This window comes from Lontra canadensis, unplaced genomic scaffold (assembly GCF_010015895.1).
Source record: "Lontra canadensis isolate GAN:19392208 unplaced genomic scaffold, GSC_riverotter_1.0 scaffold13, whole genome shotgun sequence".
In the NCBI taxonomy this organism is placed as follows: domain Eukaryota; kingdom Metazoa; phylum Chordata; class Mammalia; order Carnivora; family Mustelidae; genus Lontra; species Lontra canadensis.
This window is the reverse complement of record NW_022631007.1, coordinates 17,867,931-17,895,304: the sequence shown is the minus strand read 5'-3', so window position 1 is coordinate 17,895,304 and position 27,374 is coordinate 17,867,931. Positions and strand designations below refer to the sequence as shown.

Here is a 27,374-nt window from a genome sequence, read left to right as displayed (position 1 = left end):
TTCCATGTCCCAAAGCAGGGCTCTGGGCCTGGGACTGGCCAGTGGCGCTGCCCTATCAGGCTGAGCCCATGTGCTATCGTAAGCAGAACCTGGGCTCAGCCTGTGGTCTCAGTGGCTGCCTTGCTCCCACAGCCCACTGCTTAGTCAGTCACCTGCAGTGGCAGACGCCTGAGTGGAGTCCCCGCCTTGTTCCCCCTCCTGGGCTGCATCTGTAGCGGTAGCTTCTGCTGCACCTGTGCGGGATGTCTGCGGCCCCTCACACCTGGCCATCCAAGACCAAACTCACCCCCACCACACACCCCTGCTTTCACTCCAGGTTGAAACCCCAGGCTGCAGGGCAGGATCTGGGGCCTCTGAAGGCAGACTGAGGAGCGGTGGAGCACAAGGAAGACCCTTTGGCCCCCTCAGTCTTCCCCGTCAGAGGACAGGCCATGCACAGACCCTGGCCCCCACCCCAGGGGAACCCAGTGCCCTCGGAAGATGAGTCGGATGACCAGGCTGGGAGGTTGTTTGCAGAGTGGAGGTTTAATGGGACAGTCATGGTGACCCTGTTGCAGAGGTCCCCCAGTAGCCCAGCTTGGACTGCCAGGGCCCCTAGGCCTCTCCCAGCACGGTGGGCCTAAAGAGAGCACCAGCCCCACCTGCCCTCTTCCCTGTGGGGTGTTACAGCCACAAGACAGACTGTCCTGTCCCACTTCCCCTGGGGCCCAGGACCCCGTGTTCCCTGAGGGGCTAAGGCTTTCTGGGGACCCCTCCCCAGGGAGGTCCACCCTCTCCTCAGTGTCCCCTGACCCTATGCTAAGGGCATGTCTGTGTCCTTGTCCTCTGCCAGGGGCCAACTGAGTCTGCCGACCCCCGGGGTGGGGTGCAGGGCTCCGTGGTGTGGAGGCACGCTATGGGGACAGGGCAGCCTGGACGTCGCAGCAGATGTAAGGCACAGTGTGGCAGTAGCCGTGGGGACTGTGGGGCTATCACCCCAAGGGCAGTGCCCGGCGGTCAGTGTCAAGACAGGGAGGCATGGCGTGTGCTGGCTGCTGCGGGCCTGCAGTGCAAGAGAGCTGGGGGGACCAGGTCCACGGGCAGCGCCAGCCATGAGGAGGTCCCTGGAAGAGTCTGCAGGAGGGGGCATGGGCCCCAGGGAGCTCCTGGCCAGAGCCGAGGCACAGTCAAGGCATGCCCGGGCCGCAGAAGGCACAATCGTGGTGTCTGGGAGGTCAGGGCTAGGCAGACACGTTGACGTCCCTGAGAGAAATGGCGCTGCTGGGGGCCTCGTCGCCAAGCAGCAGGGCCGGCGTGTCTGCGTCCACCTCCGAGTCCGCTCCGGCACTGGCCTGCTCCACGCTAGGCTCGGCGCTGGGGCCCAGGCCCTGGGACAGGATCTGCTGGATGGTCCTGCGCAGGTTGGGGTGCAGCCGGCCCTGTGTCTGGTAGAACACCTCCAGGGCAAAGGACTTGAGTGCGCCGGTGCAGAGGTCCTCATACAGCGGGATGGTATACATGCGGGACATCTGGGGAGGTGGGCACACTATCGCCCTGGCCCCGCCCCAGCCCGCCCTGCCCCCCACAGCGAGCCTGCCAGCCAGCTCCCACCCCAGCCCCACCCCCAATACCAGCCAGGTTCCCGTCCCCCCCACAGCCCGGCCCCCACCGCCTGCCCAGACCTGCACTGCCCTCACTCATGCCACCAAGGCCTCTCACCTCATACACCACTATGGGCCTTCTGCAGAGGCCTCATTCCCAGGGAGCCTGGACTCAGGGGCACTGAGGGGGGGGCAAACCGTGTGGAACAGGGGTGGGGGGGTCTAGAGCCCCTGGAGGCCTGGGATCCTCAGACAGCCCTGGAACCAGGTCAAACATGGGACTGCCTACAGGCCTAGGGCCACGGAGGCCTAGACCTCCAGACTATGCTCCCAGCTCTCCCTCTGGAGGACTGATGGGGTCCACGCTCCTCCTACCTGGTGTGCCACCCCCCATGGCAGCCCAGACCCTGCATGTCCCCCACCCGGTTGTCCTGGATGCCCAGGCTGTGGTGGCAGTGTGTGGGGGGGGTGCTTGTGCAGGGGGCCCGCACCTGGCTCTCCAGGAACCGCCGGACCCGGTGCAGGTCGGGGTAGTAGTCGTTGCGGACCACGATCTGCAGCCAGCGGATGCGGATCTCGGCGTTCATCGAGTCCAGCAGGGACGAGTAGCACTTGGACAGGCTCATCACCACCTCTGTGCGGCCACAGGCAGGTCAGGGTTGGGAAGGCACACCCCACCCCAGCCACCCTGGCAGCTGTAGGACCCACCCTGGGGCAGCGGGGACCCATCCAGGAGCCGGTCCAGGAACAGTGCTGTCTGGAAGGTCCTCCACTTGGAGATGTCGATGGCACTAGCTGAGGCGGCTGCCTGGTCCAGAGGCTCCGCGGTCCACAGCTGGAAGAGGGCCTCCACGGGCCGGGTCAGGCTGGATCCCTGAGACAGGTCTGGCTCGGCCAGTGGGGGGCCCGTGGCGTTGAGCCAGCGCTCAAACTCTAGCCCTATAGGGGAGAGAGCGTCCTGGGGTACCCCTGGGTGTGACTGTCCCAAGGCCTGGGAGATAACATCCTGGGGTCCCCACCCAAGCCAGGAGACCCCAGATGCCAAGGGTGTCCCTGGGTGTGGCTGTCCCAGGGCCTGGGAGCCCCAGGGAGAGGCAGCTAGGGTAGGCTGGGGTCAGCTCTGGCACCTGCCACATTGAGCCAGGAGTGGCCTCTGTGAAGGAGCATGAAGGGGTGGTGCAGAAGAATCAGGTTGGTGAATAAGGTACCCCTGTCCCTCCATGCCTCTCATGGATACCAAACAGTGAGGCACTTTAAACCCAACCTTGGCACCGGGGGTGTGGTGGGGGGCGGTGATGGCAGGAGTCGGTGTGTATGGGGGGTGGTCTGCACCATAAGGGGGCTGGCCAGCAGCCAGCTGATAAACCGACAGTCTGCTCTAAAGCCCTGGGCCACTCTGGGGGCAGGTGTTGTCCACCCCTCCCACCCCCCAAAACTCTTGGTGTACTTATTAGCCTTCCAGAGCAGAGCCACCTTGTCCAGACCACCAGCCATACCTCATTGCTCTCCAGCTAATCTTGGCCTCTCCCTAGATGTCAGACCCCAGTCTCTGATTTGGACCCCAGCCCTTGGAGCCCCAGAGACATCTTTATGGGCATCACACAGGTGGGCCAGGCCTCAGACAGCTCCAACGCAAACCTCCCTCTACCCAAGCAACCATACCCCAAGCCCTTTGCACATACTGCCTAACTCAGTCTGCTTGACCTAAATGGTGCCTCCTCAGAGAAGCCTCCTGGGCCCCACCAGGATAGGAAGCACAGGCTCCTCTCCGTATCCATGGTGTCCCAGTGTGAGGCTCACACCATCCAGCTGAAGGAGGGACAGCTGAACCCAGGGGGCCTTTCCCTAGGCAGAAGCGGCAGCCTGTGCAGTAAATCTCTCTGCTATCCTCACATCCCCTCTGCTCCCCCAGTTGGCTGAGGGCCAGCTGGCCACAGACATAGGGCAGGCGGTGGGCCTCACCTGCCCGGCAGTCCACGCTTTGCTCCTTCAGCTCTGGAAAGAAGCTCAGGAAGGAGTCCAGCAGATCCTGAGCTACCACGCTGGTGAACTTGTACTTCTCCACATAGGCCTACACAGGTAGAGCAGGGCTCAGCAGGCCTGGGGGCTGGGCACACCATCCCCCACCAGAGCCGGGTGGGCACAGAGGCACTGTGTGGCCGTATGGGCCTGGCCAAGTGGCTGAAACAGAGAGGGAGCTAGAGGGAGGAGGTGGTGTCCTGCCCTGCTGCACCCAGGACAGGAGGCAGCCCTGGGAGGTGGGGAGGAGCTCGAGGTGGGCAGAGGGCAGGGCCTGTCCCGGGGAGAGCGCTGCTTACCCGGAGAAAGTCGTCGAAGCGCTGGGGGTCTCCGCAGAGCTGGGACAAATAGTACACAAAGCAGTAGCCCTTCTCGTAAGTAAACAGGTTCATCAGGTGGCTGGGGTTCACCCCTGCAAGGGGAATACCCATGGGTCTGGGCAGTGTCCCTACCCCAAACAGGTCTCCCGGGATGGGGAGGGGGACCTGGTGGGGGGGTGTCACGTGCTGTGGAGCAGCCTGGCCTGGCCTTGGCAGGGATTCAGCCAGAGACACTCTGGCCAGAGAAAGCAAGGGGTGGCAGGATAAAGCTCTGCAGGGTGATGTCTGCAGGGCCTGGGGCGAGGCCTGGTGGGAGTGGGTACCTGGCTCCAGCTTGACCTGCAGCTTGCTCACTGGACTGTCCTCCCCAAGGAGTTTCATCTGCCTGTGCAGGGCATCCAGGCGGAAGGCTGTCTCCAGACAGGTGAAGGCAGCCCCTGGACGGGACAGGGGGACAGTGCAGGCAGCCTGAGCACCTGGGCAAGTTTGAGGCAACTTGCCCCAGCGGCTCCCCACCCTGAGCCTCATGGGGCAGACCCAAGGCCACCCTGCTGGACACACGCATGCTGGGGGACAGGCTGGGCTCTCAGCCCCTTGGTGGCACCAGCTTCCTGCTACGAGCCCTCCCTACCCCCACCCTACCCCACCGCCCAGGGCCGGTCACAGGCAGTACCGTAGGTCTCGGTGGTGATACGGCGCTGGGCGTAGGTGGCCAGGCCCTCGCTCAACCACATCTCCTCCCACGTGGCATTGGTGACCGCGTTGCCGAACCAGCTGTGGGCCACCTCGTGGATGACATCGATGACCAGGAACTCGTCACTCTCCAGGATGGAGGAGATGATGAAGGTGAGGCAGGGGTTCTCCATAGCCACGATGGGGAAGGAGGGGGGCAGGAAGACAATGTCGTACCTGCTCGGGGTGGGAGGGTGGGCAGATGACACGACACCGCTGTGGGCCTGGGTGGTGTGTGGCTCTTCCTCCCCAGTAGGCCCCCGTTCACCCCTTGGGAGGGCTGGACTTGCCCTCTGCCTCCCCGAGACATACCTGCCCCACAGGTACGGTCCGTACAGCCGCTCGGCTGCGCTCAGCCACTGCTCCACGGCACCCGACAGCTTGCTGGTGGCCGTAGGCAGGAGGCACGGCTCGGCCCACACCCGGCTCCTATCACAGGGCAGAGAGGGCGGGCAGAGGCTGACCGGCCCCCCAAACCAACTCCCCAACCAGGTGTCCCCTCTGCTATGGGCCCAAATGCCCCGCCTCACTCGAGGGCTACCCGTCCCTCCCCCGCCCCCCTGCAGGCCCTTCCCATGGCAACGGCCAAGACACATGCTGACTTGGGGGCTGGGATTCTTCCATCACTGACTTGAAAAAACCCGCCCAAGCTGGAGGGTGCGTGGGGCTGTGGTGCGGCTCCGGCAGGGGGACAGGCTTGAGGGGGGCCCTGAGGAGGCCAAGAGCCCCCAGCTTCTGGGTTGGGAATGGGCAGGTGCGAGGGCCCTGGCAGGGATGGGCTCTGGCTGAGGCAAGACAAGGCCCCATGCTGCGGGGTCCCCCCGGGGCAGCCACAGATGCAGGCCCCGTGCCCCACCCGTGGCAGGACTTCCCCAGAGCCTGGGCTCCCCCCGCGGCAGCCACCGCAGGAAGCGAGCAGCAGTGGCCCTACCTGGGCCCGATGTCTGCTGGCTGGAGGTCCCCGGCCACAAGGGCCACGAGGTAGGCGGGCACGGGGTGCTCCATGTGGAAGCGGTAGACGCCCTCCTCCTCCACGTAGGTGCTCTGCGTGGCGCTCATCAGCACCTGCACCCCCGACGGGGCCTGCGTGCGAGGAGCCCCCACCCATCAGGGCACCCTGCGTCCTGGATGGGGAACCCCACGCTCTGGTGGAAAACCCTACAACCCGGGCCAGGGAACCCCAGATCACGACTAGGAACCCCACATCCTCCAACAGGGCACGCCCTATCCAGGACGGGCAATCCCATGCCCCCTGTCAGGGTGACCTATGGCAGCTCCACACCCTAGGTCAGGAAACCCCATATCCATTGCAGGGAGCCCCACATCCCCGACATGGAGCCCTGCGACCTGGGCTGGACAGCCACATCCCCGTCAGGGCACCTCTCATCACAAAGAGCCCCCACGCTCTGCTGGCAACCCATCTCTGACTGCCCCCTCCCACACTGGGCTCCTTCCTGGAGGGTGGTGAGTAGGCAGGCCAGGCCGCGGGATGCTGACCTTGACAACAGCCGAGTAGGTGCACTTGACCGCGGGCGTGTCGAAGCAGGGGAAGAAGGAGCGGTTGCACACCGAGTGGCCCTGGGTGAAGACGAAGGGCTTGGCGTTGCCATAGGTCAGCTCAGGGTCCAGCCACCAGATCTGCAGGCAGGCGGTGGGCAGGCCATCAGCCGGGGCCACCTTCCCCACCACAGCGAGGCACCAGGGCCCCTGTCCCCGGAAAGGGTCACATGGGGATGCCAGGACCCCCCCTGCCAACCATGCCTCACTCCAGGAAGCTGGGCAAGTTTGCAGGAAAGAGCAGGGCCTTATGAGCGGCCCCAAACCTGTGGTCCTGCTCAGGCTTCTTGGCCCAGAACTTCTGGGGGCAGCAGATGGAGAGGAAGACAGCGAGGGCCCGGGAAGAGATGGCCTGCTTGGGCTCCTCCAGGGCCAACAGCCGCTCCTGGTCACCGTCACCTACCCAGCCCTTAGTGGACCCAGAACTCGGCCAGCAGGAGGCTGGGCACCCAGGAGCCAGCCCAGGGGGTCTCCTGGCCCCAGCCCCTCGTCCAAGCTTCTGAAGGGAAACTGAAGCAGTGTCAAAGGCTCAAGTCCAATTTCTTACAGGCTGGCAGCAAGGAAAGGGAGCCGAGAACGTGAACATGGGAGAAACCGGTGCTTCCTGATGACCCCACATACCGGAAGGGAGCTCCTGAGCCCAGGGCCACCCCCGAGCATGGGACCAGGCACTTGGAAAGGATGGGCTGGGCGGGCCAGGAGTGGCCACGGGAGGGCTGCTGGGGCCTACGTGTGGCCCCCTGACTCTGTTCTCCCCACATTCCCCTCTGCTGGCATGTGATCACTGGAGCAAACTAGATTGTTCCTTGTCTGCTCCAGTGACCAAGCACACAAGCCTCCACCCAGGAAGCACCCCCCCCACCCAGCCTCTGCAAGTGATGAGCCCATGGAATCCATGGCTGTGGGACCCCTGCAGTGGTTCATGCTGAGATCGCAGGAGCGGTAGACCACCAGACCCAGGAGGGGCCACCACCCCCCTCCCCTGCACCACCACCACAGACCACGGACCCAGGTGGATTTCCAGACCGTGCAGGGCTGCCTATCTGGTTCCGGCCAGACTCCTGGCCAGTGTTTACCAGTTTCTTTTGGAAACTTCCTTTTGGCTGCTACGTCTCTGTCCCCTCACTTTGGGAAGCCGGCAGTTGTATATTCTTTTCTGATGACCCCCCAACCCCCACCCCAGGCTGCCCCATTTGCACCAAAGGCCTGTCCGGGGAGCCTGTTCGAAACTGCAGAGTCTTGGGCCCCGCCCCAGAACTGCCAGGGGCTAGCACCCAGGAATCCGCGTTAAGGAGACTGCAGCAGATCCTGCTTCAGGTGGTCCTTGGCCCATGCTGGGGATAGGTGCCCACAGTCCCCCAGACCCTCTCCCACCACAGCCTCTCCTCCCACTGACCCCTCCCTTCCTTGGGGCTATCCGCAGGCTGTGTCCGGCTCAGGCTCTTTGTCCCCACCACCAGCATCCACTTCTCAGCCCAGCCAGAGGGCCCAGCCAGCACTGCTCTCTCTTTAGCCTAGCTGAGACCAACGGGGGCCACAGTCCTCCCTGGGAGTGGGGGGCTGGCGCAGACCTCCAGGCAGGCAAGGCCCGGCCCCGGAGGTGAGCCGCCAAATTCTTTCAGGGTGCAGGGTCCAAGGGGCTGGTGAAGGGGGAGGCTGCTGACTCTGGATGCTGCAGGGCAGGAAGAAAGCTGTTCTTGCTGGGGTGGGGGCAGGGTATGGTGTTCAGGAATGGGATGCAAGAGATAAACTGCCTCTGGAGGGGTGGGTCCCCACTCCCAGGAAGCTGCAGCCTCACCTGGCACTGGGACAGGTTTAGGGATCTAGGCCTGAGTCCTAGAACGAGCTAGGGAGAGGAAGAGCCTGAGCCCTGAGGTGTTCCTGCAGGATTGTGGGGGCCTGGGGTCAGAGGCCAGAGCCTCCATCCTCTGCAAGTGACCCAGCTGGCGGGCCATGCCCCTAGTCCCCATGCCCACAGCTGCACCTCTGTGGGGACCATGACGCCCCTCTCTGCTCCAGTCACCCAGGGATGACGGCTGCTCTCACTGGCCTGCCCCGATCTCCAGTGGCCTGGCGTGGGTCCTGGCCCCACCGTTCTGTTGGTCATGGTCTTGAATGGACCAGACGCAAAGGCTGCAAGCTCCCAGATTGAGGTCAGGGAGAAGCACGTGTCTGTGTTCTCACTGCCATGCGGGAGACACATCTGCCACCCGTCAGAGCCCCAGATAACCTGCGCAGGCAGCAGGGGCCAACTAAGCAGGCCAGCAAACTGGCACACTCGGGGGAGCTCAGGGCAGGCACTATGGTGGTGGGGACTGCTGAGGGTTCCAGGGAATCACACAGGAAGCCCACAGGTGTGCATCTGGTCCAAGCTCTTCCCATCCGGATGTCACCTTGGTGGCTCCTGGCCAGATGCCACCACCCCACCTGTCCCTTTGCATGCTACAGACAGTGACAGATGGAACCCCCAGGGCCTCCCAGAGCTGCATGCATGCTGTATCTGTGAGGGGAGAGCGGTGTCGCATGTGTGCTGTCCACATGGGAACCCAGGCAGGCTCCATGCTGCAGGATTGAAAGGGCCTGCTCTGTCTTAAGGGCCTCATTGTGGCAGACCTGAGCCACCCGGGCTTTCTGGCAGAGCCTATGGGGCGGTGGGTGCTGGGCGCCCAAAGCCCTGCAGAGTCCACGTGCCTATCTGCGGGGACATCCGGCTGCAGTCCCTGCCAGTCCTCACCCACAAGGCCCAAGGCACAGAGGCAAGCCGGACCCTGTGTGGCTCTGGCAGCTCAGTCTCTCATGCCACCTCCAGAGAGCAGATCAGCTGCCCCCGGGGTGCTCTGAAGACCTAGGTCACACCGAGGCCCTTGTACCTCTGACACCACCCACCAGCCCGCCCCTGGTTCCAGGCTCCAGCAGAGGTCTGGACTGGCTCGTAGCCACTGGAAGCTGTCCTCGTCCCAGGACAGGGTCAACCCCAGCACTACTGAAAGGAGAGGTCTCCCTGGGAGCTGTCCCTTGCTCCCCCTCCACTGGGCCAGCACCAGGACTCTCACTGTTTCTAAGGCTCCTAAAAACTCCCCAGGCATCCGCTGGAAATCACTGTGGGCACCTGAACAGGACTCCGGGGCCAGGTGGAGGGTGCCAGGCCGGAGGCCGCAGGCTCCCTGGGGTTGGGCTGGCTCCGCCCTCTCTGCAGGTGCCCCAGGGGCAGACCGCGGGTTAGAGCCCCCTTGGCAGGCAGCGCGGGGAGAGGCCGCCTGGAGACCACCCTGAGCCCTGGCCCCGCGGACTCACGGCTGGGGCGTCCGTCGAGGTGTAGCGCAGGATGACCTGGAAGGGCTGGTGCGCCTGCAGCTCGGGCGGCAACGTGACAGTGAGCGAGGAGCCGTAGTCGGTGAACGGGTCCACCCTGAAGGCCAGCGGGTAGCAGGCGGGCTCAGCGCCGGGCGCCTCGGGGAAAGCGGGCAGCGGCGGCGGCGGCGCGGGCCCGGGCCCGGCGGCCGCGAACGCGAAGGCGCAGGGGGGCTCGGCGGCGGCGGCGGCGGGGGCGCGGCGGAAGGCGGCCGAGTGCAGGCGCAAGGCCGGGTGCGCGTCGAGCACGAGCGCGCGGGGCGCGGGCCGCAGCGCGCACAGCTCGAGCACCAGGCAGCCGGCCAGCTCGCGCGCCTCGGGCCGCAGCTCCAGGCCCAGCTGCAGGTGGCGGAGGCGGAAGAGCTGCGCGCTGGAGGCCGAGGCCACGTCTAGGGCGGGCGGCGGCTCCGGCGGCGGGCGGGCGGGCGCGGCCTCGGCGCCGGGCGCCTTGCAGCAGCAGCACTGCGCCGCCATAGCCGGCCGCGCTAGGTGAAATCCATGGGCGGCGGCCGCTCCGGGCCGCGGACAGCGGGCAAGGGGCGCTGGGCGGCGGCGGTGGCGGCGGCGGGGCGCAGGCACAACAGGAAGTCGCGCCGGGAGCCGCCCGGCCCGGCCCCGTGCCGTGCGCCGCCCCGCTCGGGCTCCGCTCGGCAGCCGCCGGGGGCGCTGTGCGCCCGGGCCGGGCCGGGGGAGCCGGGGACGCCGAGCGCACGGGACCGGGGCGGGGGCGGGCGGGGGCGGGCGGGGGCGTCGTGCTCGGGGGACCCGATGCCAGGGGCGCTCTGCTTGGGGACAGGCCGGGGAGTGGGAAGCGGGAGGCGCCATGCGTGGGAAACCTGGGAGCGGGGGACGGCATGTGCCGGTGCGCGGGCCATGTGGGGGGTTCGCCGGGTTGGGAGCCGGGGGAGCTGTGTGCGGGGCACCGGGGGCGACGTGCGCGCAGTGGGCCAGCAGACCGGGGGTCCTGGGCGCGGGTGCCGGTGTGTTGTGTTCTGGAGGACCAGGGCGCACGGGGGCCTGGGGTCACCGGCTGCCCAAGCGGCCTCCCAAGCCCTGTGCTCTTCTGCCCGGACTCCTCAGGGTTGCTGTGGGCCGGTTCCTGGGGGCAATGGCTGCCTAGTGCAGTCTCTGCTTCTTCAAAGCCAGGAGGTGCATACACGCGCCCCCCACCCCCCACCATGAGACCAGTGGTCTGTGTTGTGGCCCATGCTGGAGCTTGGGGGCCTTAGGGCTGTGCTATCTGATAAGGTGGTTCTAGCCACGTGTGGCTGTTTAGATTGAAATGAAATACAATTAATAATTTTAGTTCCTCCCTGGCAGGGTTTCAGGGTCTCTACACGTGTGTAGGGTCTCTACACGTGTGTAGGGTACTGGCCAGTGGCAACTGTGTTGGTCCGAGTGGATAGTCCTTCTGCACAGAAAATGCTGCAGGGCCCTGGAGGCCCCCCGGTGGAGCAGGTGAATGCTGGGGCCTTAGAGGGATCCACGCTGCTCCCCACCCCACCTTGCAGGGTCCTGTCCAGAGACCAGGGTCCGGAGGAGAGGGCTACACACCAGGGAGGCCTCCACTAGAAGCCATGAAACGAGAGGGGCCACCAAGATGGTGCTGTTATCATGATGGAAGAATTCCGATTTTCGGGGAAAAGGGGTTCTGGGGCCTGGAAGGGCATCCAGGAGTCTCACACACCGCTCTCCTCTGCTCATCCCGGAGTAGCATTTAATCCTTCTGGACTCTGTCTCTGCCTATAACCCATGCGGTGGCGCCTGCCTTCCTCCGTGGGAGCAGGGGAGCGGTGGGAGGGATGGTTGGTGGGAAGGAGGACCATGTCCACCAGTGTGGAGTACTTGCACTGAAGCATTGCTTTAATTTTCCCATGCATCCTCTTAGCTGGGGTAACACAACCCCAGGAACCCCAGGGCTCCCGTAGTCACCTGGAAGAGGAGATCAATTCTATGTCTAAGACTCAAAAGAGGAGAGAGCTGGGGTCTGATTGGTCCTAAGTTCACATGGCCCAGCGCCTGCCCACGTGGCACAGTCCTGAGGCGCTGGGCAGAGGGTTTTAGATTGTACTCCCAGATTTAGGAGCTTCTCTGAGCCCCTTCCCCAGGCCAGTTGGCTGGGGCTGGAGGAGCATCAGGACTACACGTAGGTACCCAGATGAGCCTGCCCTCGTCCCTTCAGTCAGGTTGACCAACAACCCGTGCCCTCAGAAGCCATCAGGGGCTTCCTGTCTTCCCAGTTCCCTGAACTTGGAGAAGCAGGGGTTACATCTCATCCCTTCTCTGCTGGAGGGCCCTGCGTATCTCCCCAAGGTCAACTCTGCACACAGGACGGGTGGAGTGTGGCAGCCTAGCTGGTCCACAGCTGTTACACCCCACTTCTCCTGGGGTGGGGGTGCCTGCTACCCATTTATGAAAGGAACAAAAACAAGCCAGTTTTAGAGCAAACAAAGCTGTTTTGTGGGACCAAAGTCAGCCCACTTAGGCACCTTGTGAACTGTGAGGCCCACAGGTGGAGGGGTGTGGTTGTCCTCAGTCTCCACCCTGTCTCTGTCCTGCAGGGGACAGTGTCTTCAACACAGCCCCTTCCCTGTAGCCAGTCTGTTCCCCTGCAGCAGGAGGCAGCATTGCCCTCCAGCCTTCTGGAAAGCCACTGTCTAGGGGAGGGAGGTTGGAAGCAGCTGCAATGCACTTCTCCCCTCTCTCCACCCGGACCTGACCCAGGGAGACGAAGGCGGAATCAGGGCTATCAGACGCTGGGGTCTCTCCCACGGAAACTGTCTTCTGGTGATCAAATCCTCGCTGGCTTGGGTGGGCTGAAGTAGTAGACACTGCCTATGCCCAGCCTTCCCCTAATGCTCATGGACTGGCACCCCCCTCCAAGGGGCACTGTGCCTGGGAGGGGGCAGGTCCCTGGCCTTACCTGCTGGGAGGCGGACGTGGAGGGAGGCAGAGGTCCTCAGGAGAATGGGGCCTCTGGTGAGAGCGTCTCCAACAGAACCAGTGGGTAAAACACTGATGCAGCCCACAGATGTCTTTCAACCCGGCCCAGCACTGTCACCCTTGCACCTTCGTTACCCAGAGCCACATCAGCCAGCCAGCGGTGGGAGGGTGTCCCAGCAAAGATGCTGTGAGCGTGCTGGGTTAAAAACTTGGACTCAGGTCCTGGGAAACTGCTCGGCTCACCTCTAAGCCACTGTAGCCTTGCCTGCCGAGTGGAGACAGTGATGGCAGCTTCCTTATGGAAAGGGTTGGCGGCAACGCGATGTGAGCACTGGGGGGCCTGGAGAGAGGCAGCCGGCAAGTCCTGTAGAAGGTGGTAGAAGGTGGCTTGGCCGAGGTGAGCTGCAAATGGGTCATGACAGGAGCAGCATTCGGGGGCGGGAGCTGGTGACTGGTGACACTGCAAGGGGCTGGGTGTTGGCCTACAATGTGTGGTATATGCTTGCAGCCAGGGACCGACAGAGGGTGTCATTCCTGCCATAGTCAGGACCCAGGTGCAGGTCTAACGGCGGCGGGGAGAGGGGGCCCCTTTCACATCCATCCCAGTGTCTTACTCACAAGCTGTGAGCGTCCCATCCCCAAAACTCCGGGCTCTGCTGGGTCCTAGGTTTTGTTCCCAGCTACAACGCTTCTCCCCAGTGACACAGGTGTCCCCCAAGATGGCAGGCTGAGACACCACCTGGCCATTCCAGGCTCTTCAGGCCATGGAGGCAACCATGCACATGAGGGGCTGCTGGACTGGGTACAGTGACTGGTCCCGATTTGAAGGAGCAAGAGGGCTGGGGCCAGGAGGAGTGTGCTGAGCTTGGGACGTTCTCCCAATGCCTCCCGTCCTCCCCGCTGAGGACATGAGGGAAGCCATAGCCCCAGGCAGGGCCACCCAGGGCCCTTTGGAATGGAGCCTTGAATCACCTCACCAGGAAAGACCAGGACCAGCGAGGTGCAGGCTGAGGAGAAGAACATAACATGAGTAGTGGGGATGGGAAACAAAAAACACTAATTACGGTATTTTATTAATTACCTTGATGTGTATAGGGAGGCATATATTAACCAGGGGCTGTATTATCTGTAATTCACATTGTAACCCGGTTTACCTCCACCCCATCTTATTTAATTAAGGGTGTCGATGGTGATTACTTTTCTACGACAGCCTGTAGACCCCAGGATGCAGGTGAGATGTGTCTGAAGCCACAGGCTCAGATGCACAGGTGGTGAGTGCAACTGTGACATGAGGCCAGGGCTCGGTGCTGTTGTGGAAGCTGTGAGGTCAGTACGGCCGGAAGCGGGCACAGGTGCTGGGTTGTCACCAGGCAGCCTCACATCCCGGCCTGTGTTGCAGCATTTCCAGGCCTGGGTCCCATGCTGGATTCTGATGGGACCAGGTGAGATTTGGGGCAAGCCCTATGGCTCCAACAGGTGGCAGGCACAGGCTTTGCCAGCAGAGCTGATGTCCTCCCAGGAGTTGCCCACATCAGAGTGACAGGCAACCAGGACTAGGGAGAGGGAAGGGGTCTCCCTGACTCCTGTACTTTCCTACCTTCTGACCTTGGCTCCCTGGCCTTGCTCTGTGTATTAAATACCTTTCTGCCTAAATTTCCTCACGTGGTTTTGATTTTCTTGACCGAAGCCCTGTCTGGTAAACCTGCTGACTGAGGAAGGGACACTTCCAGTCCCCTCTTCAGGAGACACAAACCCGCAGTACTGTAAAACGGGCTCGAGCTGCATTTCAGGAAGAAGCAGAAAATGAAAATTCTGTGCCACAGGAAGGAGGACAAAGACCCCCTCTGGTCGGCGCTTCAACTACCTCTAATTCCATGCGCCCCGCACTCGGGGCTGGCTCCTCTCCAAGGACTGAAGGGCTAGGGCTCATTCTGGAGCTCATCTCCTCCCGTTCCGGAGCACGGTCCCGAGGGCTCCATGGACAGGCGGGGCAGGGACTGCAGAGCCTCCTCGTACTTCTGCAGCTGAGTCCAGAAACCCGGATTGGGCTCGGCTACTGGGCGGGCGCTCTTCACCACCTGGGTACGAGAGGCAGAGGTTGAACGCAGCGCCACAAGGTCCTCTGCGCCCCTACCCCCGACAGGCCGGCCCCACCTGGACGGCCCCCCACCAACCTGGGAGGCCAGCCCGATATGGGAGGCGGTCCCACCTAGACGGCCGGTCCCACCTAGACGGCCGGCCCCACCTGCGAGGCCCGCCCCATCTGGAAGGCCCGTCCCACCTGGACGGTCCGCCCCACCTGGGAGGCCCCCGCCAGGCTGAGGCCGCGGTGCCGCATGAGGTAAGCGGTGCAGACTGCGGCCGAGCGGCTGCGGCCGTTCTTGCAGTAGACCAGGCAGGCGCCGCCGGCGCGCACCGCGGCCTCCATGGCGGCGCAGGTGGGCTCCAGATGAGCCAGCAGGTCCTCGGCCGGGTCGTCGAACACGGGCACGCGCAGCTCGACCACCCCGGGCGCGCACGGGCCGGGCTGCTGGCGCGAAACGTTGACGCACAGGGTGACTCCCGCGCGCGCCAGCAGCTCCGGCGCGGCCGCGGCACGTGCAGTCCCGAGGAACAGCGAGGGGGCGACGCACACGAACGGCGGCGGCGCGGGCGAGGCCACCCCGGGGACCTCGCGGCGGTCGGCTGGTCCCGGGTCCATGACCCGCGCCCGAGTCGCAGCACGAGTTTAGGCGTTCGGGCGGCCCGTGGGGCACCCCCGGGGTCCTAAAGGCCTTTGAGGGTCCCACCCGCAGGGCCCTGGCCGCCTCCGCATTGGCCGGGCAGGGCGGGCTCGTCTTCTGATTGGCTGCGTTTGGGGGTGGTGGCCATTGGCTGGGTTCGTGGGCGGGTGGGCGAGTGGGATTGGCTGCAGCGTGGCGGGCGGGGCCGGAACGTGGTGTTGAATGGGCGGTCCCTGGGGGACGCGGAGGCCGGGGAGGTGCAGTCCCGCGCGGGAGCGCGGCGTTCTCTCCGGCTTGCTGGGCTGGGCAGGCCGCAACCGGGGCGGACCTGCGGGGCTGGGCTTCTAGAGCTGCAATGCCTGACTCTGCTCCCGGGGTTGGGCGTTGGGCGTTGGGGATAGGGGGTGGCTCACAGACGTGGGCACCTGTCCTGGAGCGGTCTGGCCGTGGAGGGGGGCGGGCAGCAGGGCCCCGGCTGGGCTCGGGGAGGTGGGCTTCTTTTCCAGCTACCGTGCGGAGCACAGGGGTCCTGTCCTCCGTATCGTTTGGTTGGTAGGCTGCCTGGCTTCGCTTCTTCTTAGGAACTAATAATTGTAATGCCGGCCGAGGTGCCTTTTAGTACAGCTTTGTTTGTTCCCTTTTCTCTGCTTCCTAATTGCCCTTTGTAATTTATGCATTTTATTTTCCCTTTTACTGTAAAACACGGTTCATATGAAATGAAACTGTTTGCTGTTAAATTTTCATCATTTCTTCAAATACAAGGGTTTTAATTTTTCCTAATTTTTGGATCATCACTCTAACTTTTAAAAACTAACATCGTTTAGGGGCTCCTGGGTGGCTCAGTGGTTTGTCGTCTGCCTTCAGCTCAGGTCAGGATCCTAGAGTCCCAGGTCCTGGAGCTGAGCACCGAATTGATTTCCTGCTTAACCAGGAGTCTCCTCCCTCTCCCTCTGCCAGACACCACTGCCCCTGCTGCTTGTTCGTGGTCTCTCGAATAAATTAAAACACACACATCATTTAGGGGCGCCTGGGTCGCTCAGTGGGTTAAGGCCTCTGCCTTTGGCTCAGGTCGTGATCTCAAGGTCCTGGGATCGAGCCCCGCATCGGGCTCTCTGCTGGGTGGGGAGCCTGCTTCCTCCTCTCTCTCTGCCTGCCTCTCTGCCTACTTGTGATCTGTCAAATAAATAAAATCTTTAAAAAATATATATTAAAAAAAAACCCACATCATTTAATGTTGACATGAGTAAGAAGACTTATTCAGGTTTTTCTGATGGCCCGTGTCATTCCTGGATGTCTTTCCTGGATTGGTTTCAGTGAAAGTAGCTGTCTTGCAACCCTGTATACAATGATATTGCACTTTGCTTTATTCTAATAGTAAACTTTTTTTCTGATTCATTTGTAACAAAGCATCACAAACTCAGTAGCTTAAAACAACAGAAGTTTATTTTTCCCTTTTTGTTTGGGTTTTCTAAATTTCCCTCTTCAGGACACTTAGCCATTTACTTCAAGACACATCCTAATCCAGTATGACCTCTTGGATTATTTGCAAATACTCTGTTTCCATATATGGTCATTCACAGGTACCAGGGTTTAGGATTTAAGCTTAATGTTTTGGGGGATGCCATTCAACCTGCAACAGATTGGTATGGTTTACCAAGTTTGTAGGACTTTACCATCTTTCTTTCTTTCTTTCTTTCTTTCTTTCTTTCTTTCTTTCTTTCTTTCTTTCCTTTCTTTCTTAGATTTTATTTGACAGAGACAGCGAGAGAGGGAACACAATCAGGGGAAGTGGGAGAGGGAGAAACAGGCTTCCCACTGAGCAGGGAGCCTGAAGTGGGGCTTGATTCCAGGACCGCTTAACAGACTGGGCCACACAGGCGTCCCTCTTTCTCTTTCCATAGCAAAGGAATTTTATTTTTTTTAAAAGATTTTATTTATTTTAGAGAGAAAGAGCAGGAAATGGGGAGAGGAGTAGAGGAAAAAGCAGGCTCTGCGCTGAACAGAGCCCCATGTGGGGGGACTCTCGATTCTACCATCCTGAGATCCTGACCTGAGCAGAAATCAAGAATCAAAGACACCTAACCCACTGAGCCATCTAGGTGCCCCCCAAAGGAATTTTAAAGACAGTCTAATTTGTGCTTTAAATTCCCAAACCCGCAATTGGAGTGTGGCAGAGAGATGGGACCTCAGGGGGAAAGATAAGAGGTAAATAGAGAGGGGATCCAGGAACCAAGGTGGGTATGAAAGAAGAGGTGAATTGGGAGGTAGAGGGCTGGAGGAAGCACCCCAGAATCCTAGACAGAATCTAGCCACTGGGAAAGGACTGGGCTTGGGCTTTGCGTATCCCTCTCCCCTTGCAGCCTGGGCGGAGGATTCCAGGCCCGGCGCCAGAAGAGAGCCCCACCCTTCTCAAAGCCTCCAATGGCTTCAGTGGCAGAAAGCCCTTGAGCTGTTTCCCCCTGCTGCGCCTCCGCTTCCTAGCCCGATTCCCTGCACTGCGCTCTCTCTGGAGAGCTCCCGCGCCGCCTGAGACCCTATCCAGGATTCGTCCCTCCGCAGTCTTCTCCAGTGACGCCTCGGTCCACACAGCGAATCCTTGTCTCCGTGACCTGGAGCCCCTCGGTCGCCCTGTCGCAGCAGCGGACAGCTCCCGCTCCGTGTCTGCTACAGACTTGCACGGAACCGACGAAAATCGGCTTTGGAGTCTGGCAGAGCTCCATCAGACCTTGGCTCTGCGGCGTGCGGGCACGCGGCGCTGGGCAAGCGAATCTCCCTGTGCCTCGGTTTCCTCCGGTGTCCCACACGCACAGTCCCCGTGCTCTGTTCCCGGAGGCGTTGGAGCTTTTAGCGCTAACCCCCGGGAGGCCCTGTCCCACAGCTTGCTCCCCGTGCTCTGCCGGACGTGGACGTCGGGGTCCGCGGTGGAGACTTGGCCGGCGGGCTCGCCGCGCGGCTTGCGGGACTCAGAAGGAAGCCCAGCAAGCGCCGGAGCGTGGGGGGCTCGGCGGGGGAGCGCGCTCGGGGCCCTGTGAGGTCACAGAGGGACGCCCCTGGGCGGGGCCTGGGCGGGCCGGGCGCGGGGATTGGCGGAGGCCTAGAAGCGGTCTCCAGGGAAACCCGACGCTCTGGGCTGCGGGGCGCAGCGCGGGGCTTCTCTGAGCTGACGGTTCTGGGCCGACAGGAACGCTGGGTGCGAGCTCTGCGAGCCTCGGTGCGGCCCCGCGGCAGGGGTGCGCGGTCGGGATCCCAGCGGGAGCGCGGGGAGCTCCGTGTCGCGGAGCTCGTGGGCGGCGGCGGCGGAGGCCCGTGCGTGGCACCAGACGTCCCCTGGGACTGGCCCTCTGACCCCCGGGCCCGGGGCAGGCAGGCTATTTGGGACCCGGCGGGCTTGAGAGGCTGTGAGTGTGAGGTCCGGCGAGGGCCGCGTCCCTGCACTTGGCCCATCCTCGCGGGCTGGCTCCAGAGGCCCGTGGGGGAGGGGGCGCCCGCTGTTTGTGGCCCCTCTGGGGCCATTAGCAGGCATAATACTGAGCCCAACACAGGACCCTAAGAGGTCGTGGGAGGGTGGCTCCCCGCCCTTAATGTGGTTCCTGCCGCCCGGGAGGGACCGGGACTCCCTAGGGGCGCTGGCGAAGGTTTCTCCGGGAGTTCCCAATAGGATGGGGTATCTAGGTTAGGGGGAGGGGGCTTTGTTTCTCTGAGGCGGATGGGGGCTGTGGGTCAGTCCCTGGACATCGCCAGGAGCCCTGAGGGCGAATGTGGGTCCATGGCTTTGCTTCCAGGTTCGAAGACGAGAGGCATGGAGAATAGTTATTCCTCAGCCTTCTATTTCGAAATCCCAGATTTTAACATCTATGAAAATCAGCCGGTGGGGAGGGGCGTCGTGCCTGCTGCCATCCAGGACCAGGGAACCCTGGAGAGGTCCAGGACAATGGAGATGCTCTTTACCAAAAGGTGTGGAGTGGGGTGGGGGATCCCAAGGGGTGGTTCCTGCCTGACCCTGGGGACCACTTAGCTGGGATCCAGCATTGGGGCAGGTGTTAAAAACCGCTAAAAGTTATTTTGCTCCTGAAAACTCCTCTCTGGAGAGATACGAAAACCTTAACGTTGTATCAGCAACCACTGAGGAAAATTACAACAGTTGGTAAGGAGCCCCCTGCCTGATGTCTGCACAGTCCTCCTAGCTCGCCCACTCTGCCTTTCTGTGTCACCTCCTCATGGCCTTAGGAACATTGGCTTTATACTGTGGCCTTCCCAAGTTGGCACAGCTTCTTCACAGTATGATAACCATGAGAAGGTCTACTTTGGGCCAGACGCTGCCATCAGAGCCTTATCTTGGCCTCCTGTGAAACCCACCCTGTAATCCTATTGTATTTGTCCCTGGTACAGACTGAACTGTGTCTCCCTGGCTCTTCCCCAGCGCCAGAATCCATGTTAAAGGCCTCACCCCCAATGTCATGGTGACTTGCATTTGTCACCAGAAGCCCAGCACACCCTCCCACGGATCAGCTGTCCTCCATGCCCCCCACCCAGCGCTGGAGATGGAGGGAGTAGATTTAGATGAGGTCGTGGGGTCCCATGGTACGATTACTGCCCTCATAAGAAGAGGAAGAAGCTAAAGCTTTCCCTCTTGGCCTCACCAGGACACAAGTGAGCAGGTGCCGTCTGTGAACTAGGAAGCTGGCCTTCATCAGGAACGGAGTCTGCAGGCACCCCCAGCCTCAGGGCCCCCTCCAGACTGAGAAACAAATGTGTGCGGTCCAAGGCCCCCAGTCTGTGGGGCTTTGCAATAGTCTGAGCGGACTGACAGAACCCCCCCTTTTGCAGAGGAGGCAAGTTGCTGAGTCACAAGAGGGGAAGGGACCAGTCTGGTGGCAGAACTGTGTGGCCAAGCCCTTGTTCACCTTGCCAGCTGGCCATCTCTGGGGACCCTGTTGCAGTCCTTGGAGCTGACTGGTTGTGTTAATGATGTTCCTGATTGATCTTAAAATATCTCCATTTGTTTTTTAAAGGAACATTTCCTTTCGTTCCTATTTGTTGAATTAAGCAACTAGGGTAGCCAAGTGGGAGGAGAAGTGGTGTAGGAGTTTGCTGGGGCTGCGACAGGCTGCCACAGGCTGAGCAGCCTGAACACAGGAAACCTATTGTCTTTCAGTGTGGAAGCTGCAAGTCCAGGGTCAAGGTGTGGGCAGGGTGGTTTCTGTTGAGGGTGAGAGGGAGACTGTGCTCCAGGCCACTCTCCTTGGCTTGTAAGTGGCTGTCTTCTCCTTGTGTCTACATACCACCCTCTCTTCATGTGCTTCTTTATGTCCACACTTCCCCTTGGCTGAAGGACAGTAGTCACACTGGCCCAGGCCCATCCTAGACTGTCCACCTGACAGTGGCAGAGGTCCGTAGACCAGAGACACCAAGATGCAGCATCTGCAGAGAGCCCTTTCGACTTGAGAAGGAGGCAGAGAGGGAGACCGTGTGTGTGTGATGGGGGGTAGGAGTAGGTCCTCTTTTAAGTCAGGGTTTGTACTTTTAGATAGCAAGAGCAAAAAAGAAGCAACCTCACCTTGGTGCCCATTCTCGGCCCCATCCCTGCGGCCATCCGTCTGTCCTATGGGTCAGCTTGCTGCTGCTCTCCTTCGTTAGGCCATTCACGGGTCCATGCAAGTCTGCCAGTGTCCACCTCCTGCCCGGCTGTGCACCAACTGCTGGCTCCTGAGAGAAGCCCCTGCCGGGAGCACTCTGGGCTGGTGGAGGGCACAAGGATTGCCCCGCAAACAGGTGGAGCAGAGTGGCTGTCAGCCTCCCGGTAGCAGAGCTGGGCGCGCCTCCAGGAAACTGGCTGCCATTTAGGCATGTGGGACAGACACAGGGTTGCGCACTTCCTGTGTGACCTGGGGCCATCACTGCACCCCCGTACCTCAGTTTCCCTTTCCGCAGAATGAGGGTAGCAACAGCATCTGCCCCGGGGGGGTTGTTGGGAGGAAGAACTGAGATGGCCTGGGGTTCTCGGCACCGTCATTCCTCAGGCCTGTGTCAGTGTGTCCCTCCCCTGCTCTTCACCTCCCTAGAGACATCCCAGAGGCCCCGGAGGAGGAGGAGGAGTCTGAGGGTCCCTCCAGGGAGCAGGACCTGAAGGAGACCTACATCCAGCTGGTCCAAGGAGTGCAGGAGTGGCAGGATGGCTGTGTGTACCGAGGGGACTTCGGGCTGGACATGAAGCTGGGGCATGGTGAATTCTCTTGGCCCACGGGCGAGGTAACTGGCTCCCACTGCTGCTTCCCTCCTGGCCAGGCTCAGCCAGCCACTGCTGTCTTGCCTCTTCTTTCTTTCTTTCTTTTTTAAGAGAGGGAGAGAGGGAGCAGGGTGGAGAGGCAAAGGGAGAGAGAGAATCTTAAGCAGACTCCATGCTCAGTGCAGAGCCAGACATGGGGTTGATCTCACAACCCTGAGAGCATGACCTGAGCTGAGAACAAGAGTCAGACGCTCAACTGACCGAGCCACGCAGGCGCCCCTGGTCTCTTCTCTTCTAAGAGGGACGTGAGGTGAACTTGCAGACCACTGGCAGGAAGGGTGCTAGGCTAACCTCTTTCTCACTGGAGAAGTGTCTAGAGAGAAATCTTATAGACTTTCAGGGTCCCTCCGGGGCTTTCTCCCGGGGAGTGGAGAGAAATCCCGCCCTGTGCACACACACCCAAGTGACCAGAATGCTAAATGCTTGCCCCTTGCAGTTCTACACAAAGAAGTGTGCAAGTTAAGATTTTTTTTTTAAGTTGGGTGGACTCTGATTTGCTCCCACAAAACCATGGAAATTAGATGGGTGCTGGTGGGAGAGGGACAGCCCCAGTCCTGTGCCTCTCTACTCAGCAAGTGTCCTTGGGCTGGATGGGCTCCCCAGGAACCATTACTGAGCTCACATTCAACCCCGGGGAGACTAAAAAGGGCCTCTGTTGGCTATTAGAACTGAAAAGTCCATCCCTGGGGGTCATGTTGCCCTAGGCTTGGCTGGATCCATGGATTCCAATGACTCTGTTGGGACACCTTCTCCCCATCTTCATGTGGGAGGGTCCAGAGTGACCCTCTACCATCTGGCAAGCCCACGGGAGCTGCATCACACACTCCTGGGAGAGAGGAAAGGCCCATTCAGGGCGCTGGTCTGGCTGGAGTGTGGGTCCTGTGGCCAAACCCAAGTCAGGGCTCGGGTCAAGAGCAGGAGTCCTCAGGCTGGCCAGGCTTGGTACCATGTGCCTGGGGGCTGGGGTCAGTCTACCACCAACCCCATGGGTAGTCCTCTCCATGACCAGAGGAAAGAGAAGGGACAGCAAGCCAGCAACAGTCGCCACCTCATTCCTCCAGAGTGGTCTGTGAGCACTGTTGGACCCAGCCCACTCCTGCTGTGGACAGAGGCTATCAGCCATGCACCAGCAGCAGTCTGGGGGTTGGAAAGGGCTCAGAATGGGCATCACATTCTTTTTTTCCTCCCAAGACCCCTGTAGAGGGGCAGGCTCGGACAGACCCGCCCCTGACATCTGTGGGGCTCGGCACAGAGCAGATAGAGGCCTGCACCCATGGCTCAGGATGGAGGCCTTTAAAAGCAAAGCCACTCTAGGGTTCCCAGCCAGGGTTCATAGCCTGTCCCTGGGGCGACGCAGGGGACTCTGAGGCTGGTGGCCTCCCTGCTGCCTGGGCCAGCCTGCTGCCTAGGAGCCCAGGAGGATGGAGCTGAGCCTGGGTCAGAGCTCCTGCGTGCAGCCGGCTCCCACCCAAACCCTGTCCTGGCTGCAGCCACAGCTGTGCACATTCTCTGGCCTGGGCCAGGGTGGGAGGGAAGGAGCGACTGTGGCCACCAGGGCACCCATCCCCGAGCACCTGCTCTACGCAGGTAAGGGACCACCTATAATGGACACTGTGCTCCCCGACTTGGAGGGGACCTGTGGCTGGCGTGGCTAGCACCACACCCGGGGGCCGCTCTGCTGCCAGCCTGGAGGGCTTCCTGGAGGGTCCTGGGGGGTGGCAAGTAGTGGCTTCTCAGGCCCGCCAGCTCGGGCTCTCTCCACAGACTTACCGTGGGCAGTGTTATCGCGACCACCGCCATGGGCTGGGCACCTACCTGTGGCCCGACGGCTCCAGTTTCACCGGCATGTTTTACCTGAGCTACCGAGAAGGCTACGGCACCATGTTCCAGAAGACCAGGCTCTTCCAGGTGAGGGCCGGGCTGCGCTTTGTGCAGGGGAGGGTCGGGATGCCCTGTATTGGAGGGGGTGGCAAGGCTGCTCTGCGTGCAGGGGAGGGGCAGGGCTACCCTTTGTGTGGGGGAGGGTTGGGGTCCTCCAGGCCACCGGATCAAAGGATATTTAGGTTTTGGGGAATTTTATTTGTGTACCAAGTGGTAGCTTTGTTATTTGTGAAGATTAAAACATACCAGGAATAAGATACAATAATAGGGCTCATGAGAAGAAGACGAACCCAGCAAGAAGACAGGCCTCTCCCAGATCCCGTTTTCCAGAGCAGGGCTGGATATCAGTCTCTGTGTGTCCTTTAGAGTCAACTGTAAATGCACCATAAATGTTTAGCTTTTATACATAAACCAGATCATCTCACATACGGCGTCTTGAAACTTGCCAATGACATACCTTTCCTCCTCTTATGTCCTCCCAGGAAAACCCATTCACATTGGTTTACCCCTTCTCAGGTGTAGAGCCCTGTGACTAGGACTGCCATCAACACACAGGAAACGTCCATCCCCTGACATGACCCATGCCCCTTTGGGATAGTCCCTCCTCCCGCCCGGCCCTCAGCCAGTCCTCTTGCCTCTGCAACAATGTCCTGTTAACAAAATACAGTACGTAGACCTTTCACTTAGCAAAGGGCATCAGAGATCCACCAGCGTTGCCATGAGTCCAAAACTCAGTCCCCAGCGCTGATCGCTCTGGCAGCGCCTGGCTCGGCCACCGTTGTTCCCCCAGCCGACGGGCTCTGGGCTAGTTTCCAGCTTTGAGCAGTTGTGAATCAACCTGCTACACACATTTATGCACGGTGTCTTGTGCGCACGTGTAGCCCCGCCCTCCAGCCCCCCATGACCCTGAGATTCAGACATATTTGCATATGTCAGCAATTCCTTTCTTTTACTAGGAAGCAGTATTCCATGGTGTGCATATGACACAGTCTTCATTGCTTCGCAGAGAGCCGCACACTTGAGTTCTTTCCAGTTTTTCGTTCTTATGAATGAAGCTGCTAAGAACACTGGATTACAAGTCCTCATGTGCCTGTCGTTTTTTGCATTTGCATAAATACCTGGGCGGGGATTGCTAGCCACGTGTTAGGTGTGTAGCGCATTTTACAGGACATCCCCCAGTGGTTTTCAAAAGTGGCTGTGCCACATTCCATTTCAGCCCATCAGATGCTAACGTTGTCCTTGCTCCACATTCTGTCCATCCTTGGTGTCGTCTGCTGTTCTCATTTCAGCCACTCATAGGCTTATCAAATTTTCTTTCCTAGTTCTTGCTTTTTTTTATATCCTAGTTATAGAATCATAGCTTAACCCAAGGTGACCAAGACTTTTCATCTGTGTTCTCGCCTCCATGTTATGGTCTGGGTGCTGACATTCAGGTCTGTGATCCATTTTGAGGTAACTTTTGCATTTCACGTGACACGGGGATTGGTTCTCCTCCCTTCCCCTGCCCCCACGTGCTGGTGTCCAGTTGTTCCTGGGCCGTCGGTTGAGAAGACTGTCCCTTTTCCACTGCTGGCCTTCGCGTCTTTGTCAGAAACCCCATGCGGGACACAGGTCTGGTTGTCTTCATGCAGTGTCAGGATTGGCCAGTGGGGGACGGGGTCTGCAGTCCCATCGCCTCCCTTTGCGTGATTTTGGTGAATATCAATGACCATTATTTCATGAGAGGCTGCAAGACGGCGACATTCTAAATTTACAATTCCTCCTTTTATTAACCAGAATTCCTTGATTTATGACACCCTTCATCAGCTGTTTGGTTACTTGGAGGTAGTTTAATGGGAAAAGCAAAATGACCCCTGACCATTTCCCTTTCTTTGCCGGTTGTCAGAGTTGTAAGGTGATTACCATCTAATGTTCTTCAGTGGTGATCCATGGAGCTTAGGGAAGGGGTTTCGTGTCTTTACAAACTCATGGATTTTAACAGATCTGGTTTCCCTTTGTACATCGCAGTCGCTAAGCTCTTCGAGGCCCGGTTGGTGCTCTTCCGCCCGCGGGAGCCCCTGGAGTTTGGCTCTTGCACTTGACACAACTCCAGCTGGCTTTGGTGGTTTTCTCACATTTTGCTATGAGGAGTCCCCGGCTTTTCCCCCTGGTTTTTTACTCAAGAGCCACGGTATTGTATTTGCATATCTTTCCTCTCGGTCTTAAAAATCTTCATTTCTAACCATTAACATTTCTTACCTGTTTTACATCATAAAATACGTATGACAGTTTCAGAATAATAACATAGCATTGTGACCCCCACTATGACTCCTGAAAGCAACTCAATGCTCGTTTGCCTTCCTTTTGTCCCCGCAGCTGACCCCTCAGGAATGTGGAACACAGTCATGGAACAGAATTCCTCTCTGCTCATTTAATCCAACACCTGGATGTAGAGCTGCACTCACTTGTTTTGCTTTCATTTTTTAGGATCTGATTTTTAAAATCTTGCTTTAATCTTGTTTTGTACTTATGTAAAAAACCTGATTTTTTTCTGAAGGCAAACCCAGCAAATGGGGTCCACCCAGAGGAGCTGGGCATCCATCCCTTCTCTTCTCTCTGGTGTCCGCTCTTGTCATTGGTGATTGTTTCTACTGCTTTATTTTCGCATGTTGCACACACGGGCCCGGGCGAGGTCCTCCCACTTAGATGGTGGGACGTGTGCTCTGCATGCTTTCCATGGTTGCCTGACGTTTCCTGTCATCCGGGCATCTTGTATCCTTATAGCTGGTTGGGAAGGATTGACCAAAATGGGAGCTTTTCTCCAGTCTTTGTTGTGCCAAAGGGCCCAGCAGTGAAGGTCTCGCTTGTTAATCATTCTGTGCTTTTGTGGGAGATCTTTCAGATACATTCATTCCTAGAAGGGCATTGTTTGATTGCAAATAAATGTGTATCAAAGACAAATTTTTAAGCCTGTGTCATGTTGCATCCTGTAGACATGACCATTATTAGGATTATATTTTATTAGCATTATAGCTGTTAGTATTATTATGGTTTGCTGCTCTGCAACCATCATGAATGTATGTGTGACCATAGCTTAGAGGACATTGGGATTATTTCCTTTTGATAGATTCCTAGAAGGGAAGCTCTTGGGTCAGCTCTTGGGGTACGAGCCTCTGGACTCCTCATAGATCTGCAGCAGCTGCTTTTCCAATTGCCTGCCTCCCTGTGCCTCTTGCCTTGCCCTGTCCCCAGTCTTTCCCTGCCCATCCATCTTGTGGCTCATGCTTCCTCAGTGACCGGGAGCTTCTAGGTTGCATGTGCACTGCCCCCCCAGGCCACTTTCACAGACTATGGTGACACTTCCTGCCCTGTGGCTGCCCCGAAGATTCTTCCAGAAGTCCTCTGCCTTCCTCCTTCCCTGAAACTCCTGCACAATGAAATCATCCTCAACGCATTTTGCTCATTCTTTTCTCATTTCTTTGGCCTGTTCTAGACTGCAAGCTCTTGTGGGCAGGGCCATGTGTCACAGAGCGTTATATCCCATGTGCCCAGCCCTGGGGCTTGCAGCCGGAGAGCTCTGACACAGCAGCCCTGGTCTGTTTCACAGATGAGCACACAGATCCTGGAAGGGACATAGATGCCCCCACTGGGTCAGGCCCCTGCAGCTTTGCCCAGGCTGTTTCCTTGGTCCTCCCAGTGACCTCCGGCTGTCCTTAAGTGCCAGCACAGGGGGCACGAAGCTCTCCTGGGAAGGGGGGCTTCTCTCTGAGCTCCCTGTGCTGGAGCCCTTCTCCCAATTTCCTTCTTGGGGGTGGGTTGGCATTGTCTTTCATTCAAGACCCTCCTGGCCGTTCCCGCTCCATACATCCTCCACTCAGCACAGACAACATCCCGCCCAGTGGGAGCACCCAGGGAGGTCCAGGAATCACTGTGCTCTGCTGGGTTTGCTGAAAGGGAGGGTTAGCTTTCCCCTCCTCCCCCTCCTGCCCCCTTCTTCCTCTCC

At 59.8% G+C, this 27,374-nt stretch overlaps 3 protein-coding genes across 5 annotated transcripts in view; 1 reads left to right on the top strand and 2 right to left on the bottom strand.

Annotated features, from left to right (window-relative positions):
- Window positions 1-505: 505 nt before the first annotated feature.
- RNPEPL1 (arginyl aminopeptidase like 1) lies at window positions 506-10,140 on the bottom strand. Its single transcript, XM_032857661.1, has 11 exons — window positions 9,503-10,140; window positions 6,149-6,289; window positions 5,583-5,734; window positions 4,964-5,080; window positions 4,593-4,828; window positions 4,243-4,356; window positions 3,899-4,011; window positions 3,543-3,651; window positions 2,289-2,519; window positions 2,072-2,214; window positions 506-1,508 (listed from the first exon to the last, which is right to left on the bottom strand). Exons 1-11 carry the CDS (start codon window positions 10,031-10,033, stop codon window positions 1,221-1,223), a joined length of 2,175 nt encoding a protein of 724 aa, XP_032713552.1. The 5' UTR covers window positions 10,034-10,140; the 3' UTR covers window positions 506-1,220.
- Window positions 10,141-13,553: 3,413 nt separating this feature from the next.
- On the bottom strand, window positions 13,554-15,292 carry DUSP28 (dual specificity phosphatase 28). Its single transcript, XM_032857660.1, has 2 exons — window positions 14,802-15,292; window positions 13,554-14,580 (listed from the first exon to the last, which is right to left on the bottom strand). Exons 1-2 carry the CDS (start codon window positions 15,201-15,203, stop codon window positions 14,422-14,424), a joined length of 561 nt encoding a protein of 186 aa, XP_032713551.1. The 5' UTR covers window positions 15,204-15,292; the 3' UTR covers window positions 13,554-14,421.
- Window positions 15,293-18,403: 3,111 nt separating this feature from the next.
- ANKMY1 (ankyrin repeat and MYND domain containing 1) overlaps window positions 18,404-27,374 on the top strand; it is a 41,930-nt gene continuing 32,959 nt past the window's right edge. For 2 of the 3 annotated variants that reach the window (XM_032857657.1, XM_032857659.1), the window contains exons 1-4: window positions 18,404-18,436; window positions 19,008-19,179; window positions 21,288-21,474; window positions 23,276-23,419. In XM_032857657.1, coding sequence (XP_032713548.1) covers window positions 19,025-19,179; window positions 21,288-21,474; window positions 23,276-23,419 — 486 coding nt within the window. In that variant the 5' untranslated portion in view covers window positions 18,404-18,436; window positions 19,008-19,024. Of the gene's footprint in view, window positions 18,456-19,007; window positions 19,180-21,287; window positions 21,475-23,275; window positions 23,420-27,374 lie in introns of all 3 variants that reach the window. The other variant, XM_032857658.1, reaches the window with a different exon arrangement.